This window comes from Cebus imitator, unplaced genomic scaffold (assembly GCF_001604975.1).
Source record: "Cebus imitator isolate Cc_AM_T3 unplaced genomic scaffold, Cebus_imitator-1.0 Scaffold1, whole genome shotgun sequence".
Lineage (NCBI taxonomy): Eukaryota > Metazoa > Chordata > Mammalia > Primates > Cebidae > Cebus > Cebus imitator.
Window position 1 is genome coordinate 1,372,252 of NW_016107316.1, and position 10,357 is coordinate 1,382,608.

The 10,357-nt window shown below is 44.5% G+C and overlaps 1 protein-coding gene across 1 annotated transcript; it reads right to left on the minus strand.

Moving 5' to 3' along the window:
• Nucleotides 1-3,168: 3,168 nt before the first annotated feature.
• LOC108301974 (60S ribosomal protein L39) lies at nt 3,169-3,517 on the minus strand. The gene has a single exon (XM_017525317.2). The coding sequence runs from the start codon at nt 3,460-3,462 to the stop codon at nt 3,307-3,309; it is 156 nt and encodes a 51-aa protein (XP_017380806.1). The 5' UTR covers nt 3,463-3,517; the 3' UTR covers nt 3,169-3,306.
• Nucleotides 3,518-10,357: the final 6,840 nt, after the last annotated feature.

Below are 10,357 nucleotides of genomic sequence, written 5' to 3' on the forward strand. Positions count from 1 at the left end.
TTTTTTTTTTTTTGAGACAGTTTTGCTCTTGTTGCCCAGACTGGAGTGCAACAGCACAATCTTGGCTCACAGCAAGCGATTGAATGCCTCCTGGGTTCAAACGATTCTACCTCAGCCTGCTAAGTAGCTAGGATTACAGACGTCCGCCACTATGCCTGGCTACTTTTTGTATTTTTAGTAGAGATGAGGTTTCACCATGTTGGCCAGGCTGGTCTCGAACCCCTGACCTTAGGTGATCTGCCCGCCTCAGCCTCCCAAAGTGTTAGGATTACAGGCGTGAGCCAAGGCGCCTGGCCTGATCCGTTTTTTTATAACCAGAACTCCTAGATTTTCAGAGACATTCCAGATTTCAGTTAATCTTTTCAATTCACAAATCAGGACCCAAATTATTCCAATTTGCAGTTCATCTTTCATTTATCAACTGTGCGTACTTTTAAGATAAAAGAACACCACGTGGGGGAGGTAAAGAGCCAAAGAAATATCGTAAGAGGAGCACTGCATAGATTTAATTATTTTATCTTTGAGACAAGGTCTTGCTCTGTAGCCCAGGATGGAGTACAGAGGGACAATCACAGCTCACTGCAGCCTCAACCTCCTGGGCTCTAGCAATCCTCCAGCCTCACCTTCCTGAGTATCTGGGACCGCAGGCATACACCACCACACCTAGCTAATTTAAAATATTTTTTTTATAGAAATGGGATCTTGCCATGTTCCTCAGGCTGGCCTCAAACTCCTGGCCTGCCAAAGCACTGGGATTACAAGGCATGAGCCACTGTACCCAGCACCAAAATAATTTTTTTAAACTATATACCCCTTCAAAGATTTTCATCATTAATGTAGTAGTAGTAAAATTTGAAACTTTCGGCATAAATACATTTAATATTAAAGCTGTTAGGTTGGCCGGGCACGGTGGCTCACGCCTATAATCCCAGCACTTTGGGAGGCCGAGGTGGGTGGATCACGAGGTCAAGAGATCGAGACCATACTGGTCAACATGGTAAAACCCCATCTCTACTAAAAATACAAAAAAATTTAGCTGGGCATGGTGGCACACGCCTGTAGTCCCAGCTACTCGAGAGGCTGAGGCAGGAGAATTGCTTGAACCCAGGAAGCGGAGGTTGCGGTGAGCCAAGATCGTGCCATTGCACTCCAGCCTGGGTAACAAGAGCAAAACTCCGTCTCAAAAAAAAAAAAAAAAAGGCTGTTAGGTCATTATTTTAAAGTTTTTCAGTGGAGTATAAATACCTCAAAGATTTGACAGCCACAGTGGTAGCCTAGCCACCAAGATGGCCTCCAGTGATGCCTGCTTCCTCTTCTACACTGGGCCAGAGTTAGTTTAGGTGACCACTAGCATGCAGGAGTAGTGATGTCACTTCCAAGTTTAGGACACAATAAGCTGTGTCCTCCATCTCCGTGCCCTCTTGCTTGCTTGTTTCCTTTTGTGTCACACACTCTGTGAGAAGCCAGTTTTCATGTTATGAGAACACTCAGGAAAGCTATGGAAGGCCCAAAAGAACAGGTCAGCAGCCAACAGCCAGCAAGGAGCTGCCAAAGACTATGTGAGTGAGCTTGGAAGGAATTCAGCCCCAGGGCAGCTTTGAGATCACTGCATCCCCTGACCTACAGTCTGATTACAACTAAGCTGCTCCCAAATTCCTCAGCCTCAGAAACTGTGGGAGATAAGTGTTTGTGGTTCTAAAGCTTCTAAATTAGGGGTAATTTGTTACACAGCCACTGTCATCTGTTCAAAAAAATACGTAAACAAGTTGACTGGATCCTGGGTTCTTAACACCAGAAGTGATTCTTTTTTTTTCTTTTTAAGGCAGAGTTTCTCTCTTGTTGCCCAGGCTAGAGTGTAATGGTGCGATCTAGGATCACCGCAACCTCTGCCTCCCAGGTTCAAGCAATTCTTCTGCCTCAGCCTCCCAAGTAGCTGGGATTACAGGCCTGTGCCACCACGTCTGGCTAATTTTGTATTTTTAGTAGAGATGGGGTTTCTCCATGTTGGTTAGGCTGGTCTCGAGCTCCCTCAGATGATCCACCCAAGTCAGTCTCCCAAAGTGCTGGGATTACAGGCGTGAGCCACCACACCCTGCAAAGTGACTCTTTTAATTTAGGATTTAATAAAGATAAGTAAAAATATTTCTTGAGGTTCCTCAATCCCATGCTATGGAATGAATTATTCATAATTTAGACACTGCAAGTGAATTTAAGAGTAAACATTTGCAATTATTAAACACATAGCCACATACCGTTCTGCTGTTAACTACCAAACCCATACAAGTACTAGTAAAACCTTATCTAAAAGACCAGAGAACTAACTGGTTCTGGCTGGGTTTTTTATTTCCTTCTATTTCTTTAGCTGTATTTCTCTTATTAGCCAATTTTGTTTTATACCAACCTAGCTTTGTTTCTCTTATTGGCCAATTTCTTTTTTGAGACAAAGTCTCACTCTGTCACCAGGCTAGAGTTCGGTGGCATGATCTTGGCTCACTGTGATCTCTGCCTCCTGGGTTCAAGCTATTCCTCTGCCTCAGCCTCCCAAGTAGCTGGGACTACAAGCATGACCACCACGTCCCACTAATTTTTTTAATTTTAGTCAAGATGGGTTTTCACCATGTTGGCCAGGATGAACTTGACCTCCTGACCTCATGATCCACCCGCCTCGGTCTCCCAAAGTGTTAAGATTACAGGCATGAGCCACACTCCTGGCTGCCAATTTTGTCTTACATCAACCCCACCAGTTCTTATAGCTGGATAGAGCGATTATCACTGTTTCTAAAATGCGAATTATGTTTTTTTGCTGATGAACAAATCTGTGTAAAGCTATCCCTTTAAGTATGAGTCAACCCGCAAATAAAACAGCAGGTGCCAATTAATGAAAAATAGTACTTTATACAAAGTCATGTACCAAGAACTCTAGTTTCCAATGTTTTAGTTAAGAAATTTTAACCTATTTTAGAAACAATGAACTTTTAAAAAAAAAATAAAAAATATGCGTGGGACAAAGCAGAGACATTTGCAGATCTTTGCTGATGAACAGATGATTCTTTTGGGAATTTTTTTTTTTTTTTTTTGAAGTGAAAGGTCTCACATATTTATTACTGAACCCAGGCAACTTATTTTTTTTTTTTTTTAACATGAATAATGGAAGCACTGTGCGTTGTCCTAATGCCTTCATAACAGATACAGAAAGGAAACTGTTCAAACTTCTCCAGATGGCGGTGACATTTTTCAGCTTGATTTGGTAACACGACTGTGACCTACAGACAGCATAAATATGTGTGCCATCACATGTGTAATTTCTTACAGACCAAGTTTGGTTCTTCTCCAATGTCTCCTTTTGGAGTTGTACCTGATTTTATTACCAGTTTTCATCCGAATCCACTGCGGAATGGGACGATTTTGCTTTTGTTTCTTGGCCAGGAATCGCTTAATCCTGAAAGTCTTATGAGAAGACATGGCGAGAAACGGAGAAATGCACACACCACGATGGCGGAGAAAGGAAGAGAGGAGCGGAAATTTTTTTTATTGTTATAAAGAATCTTTTCCTATATTTATTTATTTATTTATTTTGGAGACAAGGTTTCACCATGTTGCCCAAGCTGGTCTCAAATTCCTGGGCTCAAGCAATCCACCCACCTCAGCCTCCTAAGGTGCTAGGATTACAGGTGTGAACCACCGCATCCCACCAATATGGACCACCATCATGTGCAGAACTATCACACATCCTATGTATTGTATGCCATATAAAATATGGAGCAGGCCGGGTGCGGTGGCTCACGCCTGTAATCCCAACACTTTGGGAGGCTGAGGAGGGTGGATCACAAGGTCAAGAGATCGAACCCATCCTGGCCATGGTGGAACCCCATCTCTACTAAAAAAATTCAAAAAAATTAGCTGGGCATGGTGGCGCACGCCTGTAGTCCCAGCTACTCGGGAGACTGAGGTAGAAGAATTGCTTGAACCCAGGAGGCAGAGGTTGCAGTGAGCCAAGGTCACTCCATTGCACTCCAGCCTGGGTAACAAGAGTGAAACTCCACCTCAAAAAAATAATAAAATAAAATATGGAGCTGCATCGGTTCTTTTCCTTCTTAAATCCCTGCGTGTCTCCCTTGAGATCTCGGGGTAATTGAACCACATGAATAACTGAACATAGAGAGCAGGCTAGATAAAGAGAACAAATGGAAACTTGTGCTGGTTTGAAATTACCTCAGGTCTGAAGTGGCCAGAAGTCATTACTCTTGGGTTGACAGGCCCCAGAGAGGAGACTCTCACCAATTACCCTCCCGTTCCACAGCAGCCAGAGACCTTAATTGAAAAGCTGTTCTACTTAGGGCTCTTCAGAAAAACTGAATTCAACTGTTCAATGTTTAAATTCTGAAAATTTTACTAACATTTTAAGAATTATACCAAAGAGATACACATTATAGCTTTGCCCTCAAAGGAATTATACTCTAAAAGATAGACATATAAACACGCAAACACCCAAATGCTTCAGGAAAAATAAAGACATGGGTTTTTTCACATTAACTTTTTGGGTTTGTGGTTTTTTTCTGAGACAAGGTCTCGGTGTACCACCCAGGCTGGAATGCAGTAACACAATCTCAGCTCACTACAACCACTGCCTCCTGGGTTCAAGTGATCCTTGTGCCTCAGCCTCCTGATTAGCTGGTACTACAGGTGTGCGCCACCATGCCCAACTGATTTTTATATTTTTATAATAGTAGAGATGGAGTTTCGCCAGGTTGCCCAGGCTGGTCTTGAATTCTGGCCTCAAGTGATCTGCCTGCCTTGGCCTCCCAAAGTGCAGGGATTACAGGTATGAGCTATCACACCTGGCCCACATTAATTTTTTAAAATAAATTTTCATTTTGGAAAAATTTTAGATTTACCAAAAAGTTGCAAAGATAGTACAGAGTTCCTGTCTATCTCACCCAGCTTCCTAAATGTTGACCATGGTGATTATGGTATGTTTGTTAAACTGAAAAAATAACACTGGTACAATACTAGTAACTAAAGTGCAGACATCTGGATTTTTTTGAGACGGAGTCTTGCTCTGTCACCCAGGCTGGAGTGCAGTGGTGCAATCTTGGCTCACTGCAACCTCCATCTTCCAGGTTCAAGCAATTCTCCTGCCTTGGCCTCCTGAGTAGCTGGAACTACAGGTTTGTGCCACCACACCCGGCTAATTCTTGGATTTTTAGTAGAGACAGGGATTTACCATGTTAGCCAGGCTGGTCTCAAACTCCTGACTTCAGATGATTTGCCCACCTCGGCCTCTCACAGTGCTGGGACTACAGGCGTGAGCCACTGCGCTGGCTGGATTTTTTTTTTAATGTGTCTTATGGTCTTTTAAAAATTGTGAGGCTGGCCGGATGCAGTGGCTCATGCCTGTAATCCCACCACTTTGGGAGGCTGAGGCGGGGGGGATCATGAGGTCAGGAGATCAAGACCATCCAGGCCAACATGGTGAAACCCCATCTCTACTAAAAATTCAAAAAATTATCCAGACCTGGTGGTGTGTGCCTGTAGTCCCAGCTTCTCGAGAGGCTGAGGCAGGAGAATTGCATGAACCCAGGAGGCAGAGACTGCAGTGAGCTGAGATCGCACCACTGCACTACAGCCTGGGCAACAGTGGGAGACTCCATCTCAAAAAAGAAAAATTGTGAGGCCAGGCACAGTGGCTCATTCCTGTAATCCCAGCACACTGGTAAGCAGAGGAGGGAGAATTGCTTGAGCACAGGAGTTCAAGACCAGTCTGGGCAACAAATAAAATTAGCCAGGCATGGTGGCATATGCCTGTGTTCCCAGCTACTCAGGAGGCTGAGGCACGGGCATTACTTGAGCCCAGGAATTCAAGGCTGCAGTGAGCCATGTTTATGCCACTGCACTCCAGCCTGGGCAACAGAGTGAAACCCTGTTTCAAAATAAATAAATTTAAAATTGTGATAAAATACACATAACAAAAGTTACAATCAACATTCAATAAATTTACAGTGTAATCATCACCACCATCTGATTCCAGAACATTTTAATCACCCCAAAAGGAAACCACATATCCATTAAACAGTCACTCGCCATTCCCCCTCCTCCCAGTCCCTGGAAACCACTAATTGGACTGCAGTTTTACCACCGATGTCCTTTTTCTGTTCTAGGATACTACATTGCATTTAGTTACATTAATGTTTTACTCTTTAGATCAAATAAAGCTATTTTAAATATTTCATTCTCGGCCAGGCACGGTGGCTCACACCTATAATATCAGCACTTTAGAAGGCTGAGGCAGGTGGATCACCTGAGGTCAGGAGTTCAAGACCAGCCTGGGCAATATAGTGAACCCCCATCTCTACTAAAAATACAAAAATCAGCCAGGTACAGCAGCATGTGCCTGTAATCCCAGCTACTCGGGAGGCTGAGGCAGGAGAATCACTTGAACCCAGGAGGCAGAGGTTACAGTGAGCTGAGATTGTGCTACTGCACTCCAGCCTGGGCAACAGAGTGAGACTATATATATATTCTCTGCAGCAGCACTAGTTAACATACTTACTCAGTGTTCAAGGAAACTGTCCAGCTCAATCCCTCACTCTCTCTTCTTTGAGCTAATCCCTGACTATCATTCCCATAGCACCTGAAGTGACTTTCTTACCTCTGCTTCCTCTTCACCAGTGGCTCTACCTGTCTTCCATGACACCAGCTGAATGTCCTCTATCCATGGACTTTTTCTTTGTTCTTTGATAGTCCATCCAATAAGTGTTCTTCATAAGGCAATTAACAGTATTTATGAAACAAGTATCATTATCTGACATACAGCCGGATAGCTCACAATTTCCCCCATTTAAACAAATTAGACAATTTTTTTTTTTCTGAGACAGAGTTTCCCTCTTGTTGCCCACGCTGGAGTGCAGTGATGTGATCTTGGCTCACTGCAACCTCCACCTCCTGGGTTCAAGCAATTCTCCTGCCTCAGCCTCCCAAGTAGCTGGGATTACAGGCATGTGCCACCATATCCAGCTAATTTTGTATTTTTATTCGAGATGGGGTTTCTCCATGTTAGTCAGGCTGGTCTCGAACTCCTGATCTTAGGTGATCCACCTGCCTTGGCCTCCCAAAGTGCTGGGATTACAGGTGTGAGCCACCATGCCTGGCCGACAATTTAATGCTTATAGCAGGTGGAACTGTGTCCCCCTTCCCCGAAGAAAATAAGTTCAAGTCCTAACCCCTGGTATGAGGAATGTGACCTTATCTGGAAATAGGCTCTTTGCAAATGTAATCAAGTTCAGATGAGGTCATACTGGATTAGACTGGGCCCGAAACCCAAGGACTGGTGTACCTGTAAGAAGAGCAGTGACACAGAGGTATACAGGAAGAACAGCATGAGGTGATGGATGCAGAGATTGCAGTTATACATCTACAAACTAAGGAGCACCAGAGCGCACCACGATACCAGAAGCCAGGAAGAGGCAAGGAAAGACTCTTCCCCTGGGCCTTCAGAGGGAGCATGGCCCTGCAGACACCCTGAGTTTGGACTTCTGGTCTCTAGAACTGACAGAATAAATTTCTTTGTTTTTTTGTTTGTTTGTTTGTTGGTTTATTTTTTGTTTTTTTGAGACAGGGTCTCTTGCTTTATCACCCAGGCTGGAGTGCAGTGGCACCATCTCAGCTCACTGCAGCCTTAATTTCCTGGGATCCAGCAATCCTCCCACCTCAGCCTCCTGAGTAGCAGGGACCACAGGCACATGCCAGCTACCATGCCTGGGTAACTTTTTTAGTTTTGGTAGAGACAGGGTTTTACCATGTTGCCCAGGCTAGTCTCAAGCTCCTGAGCTGAAACAATCTACCCACTGCGGCCTCCCGAAGTGCTAGGATGACAGGTGGAGCCACCACACCTGGCCATTTCTCTTGTTTTAAGCCATCCAGTTTATGACAACTTATCACAGCAGCCCTAAGAAAATAACACAATGCTCATGGAACACAGCCTAACGTTACCTCCCCTTCTGCCCTTCTGCCTTTTCTCCTGAAATTCCTCTTGCCTGGAATATCCTTGCTCTGTGTATCCAGCTATGAAACACATAAGCATCCTTCACCGGCATCTTAATGTTCTGTTGTAGATTGCAGGTCTCCACCATTTTTTAGAAGTCTTAGTCTTTTAAAGATCCATTTATTCTGTCACAGTTCTGGAGGCCAAAGTCCAAAATCAAGGTATCAATTATGCAAATATTTGGTCCTTCAAAGCCATTCTTCCATAGTGATGGAGTCAGGTAACCAGCAGAGAAGAGGGAGACCATAAGTTTACATCCTTTTCCACTGCTGTCTACTTCTGAATTATAAGAGTATCTCTTGTGATTTAATCATTCTTCTTTTTTTTTTTTTTTGGTTTTTGAGACAGGGTCTAGCTCTGTCACCTAGGGTGGAGTGCAGTGGTGTGAACATGGCTCAATGCAGCCTTGACCTCCCCAGCTCAGTGATCTTTCCATCTCAGCCTCCCAAGAAGCTGTGACCACAGGACTGTGCTACCACACCTAGCTTATTTATTTATTTACTTTGAAACAGAGACTCATTCTGTTGCCTAGTACAGTGGCGCGATCTTGGCTCACTGCAACCTCCGCCTCCTGAGTTCAAGCGATTCTTCTGCCTCAGCCTCCTGAGTAGCTGGGATTACAGATGCCCGCCACCAGACCCGGCTAATTTTTGTTATTTTTAGTAGAGGTGGGTTTTTTTTTTTTCTTTTTTTTTTCCTTTCAAATGTGATCCAAGTAGAGACAGGGTTTCACCATGTTTGCCAGTCTGGTCTCGAACTCCTGAGCTCAGGTGCTCTGCCCGCCTCAGCCTCCCAAAGTGCTAGGATTACAGATATAAGCCACCACTGCACCCAGCCAATTTTTAAATTTTTTTGTAGAGGTAGGGTCTTGCCTTGTTGCCCACGCTGGTGTCAAACTCCTGGGCTCAAGCAATCCTCCCGCCTCTGCCTCCCAGAGTGCTGGGATCACAGGCGTAAGCCAATGTGCCTGGCCTGATTTAATTATTCTTCTTCAACTGATCCAGTTTCCTCCATGAAGTCCTGAGTCAAAGTAGGTTTGGACCCAAATGAGTGCTCCTCTCTCCCCATGCTCTTAGATTGGGATAAAGTCCTCCTTGTCCTGGGCCAGACATACTCTCAGGAGAAAACTTGGTATTGGGCTAACTCCATTTTAAGAACCTTATTTCATGAATCTGTCCCAGGAAAATAAAATACAGTAACTCGTTAACAGTTTTTAATGATTTGTTCTTTGCTTTTTGGCAAATTTGTTTATCTTTGCGAGAGGGAAAACGATAAAAGCCACAAGTAATTCCCAATTTTCAACCTAGCCCAGCAATTTAACCTCCTCGCTCACTTTGCCAAGGACTATCAAGTGTGCCTGGCCTGCTTTCCTTCTCTCCTCTCCCTGGTCCTGCCCACTGGCAGGAAGCTGCTTGTGAGTCATAAGATGACCAAGAGATCACACAGCAAGAGACTGAAAGAAAAGCAGCAAAGCCCTGGGTAATCAAGGCCCTGAACAGAAAGTGTCAGGATCTTAGGAGAAGTGGCTTTTATATCTTTCAAACTGCTCAGTAATTTTCCAGAGAGATGTTGGTTGGCACCCACAGGAGTTGTGCCCCACCTACAGTTAGTGCTCAATAAGTTTATTAAGTAAAGAAACAAATTTAGGCCTTGGTGAGTCCTGGGTGATGACAAGTAAGCCCAGTCTTCTTATACAATAATTTATCATTTACCCACCCGGCTCATAGGAAAAAGAGGTTTTCAGGTTGTAAAGAATCAGGGCCAGGGCCAGAGCCAGGGCCGGGTGCGATGGTTCACCCCTAAAATCTCAGCACTCTGGGAGGCCAAGGTGGGTGGATCACTTGAGGTTAGGAGTTTGAGACCAGCCTGGCCAACAAGGTGAAACCCTGTCTGTACTAAAAATACAAAAATTAGCTAGATGTGGTGGCATGTGTCTATAATCACAGCTGCTTGGGAGGCTGAGACAGGAGAAATTGCTTGAACCCAGGAGGCGAAGGTTGCAGTGAGCTGAGAATGTACCATTGAAGAATCTGGGGCTGAACACATTGGCTCATGACTATAATCCCAGCACTTTGAGAGGCTGAAACAGGAGGATCACTTAAGCCCAGGAGTTCAAGACCAGACATAGTGAGACCCTGTCTCTACAAAAAAAATTAAAAAATTAGCTGAGTATGGCGGTGCACACCTGTGGTCACAGCTACTCGGGAGGCTGAGGCAGGAGGATCATTCGAGTCTGAGAAGCCGAGGCTGTAGTGAGCCAAGATCATACCACTGCATTCCATCCTGGGCAACAGAATGCAACCCTGTCTCAAAAAA

What these genes read in the sequence shown, in the direction of transcription:
- LOC108301974 (XM_017525317.2), bottom strand. Translation starts at nt 3,462, where the DNA reads ATGTCTTCTCATAAGACTTTCAGGATTAAGCGATTCCTGGCCAAGAAA.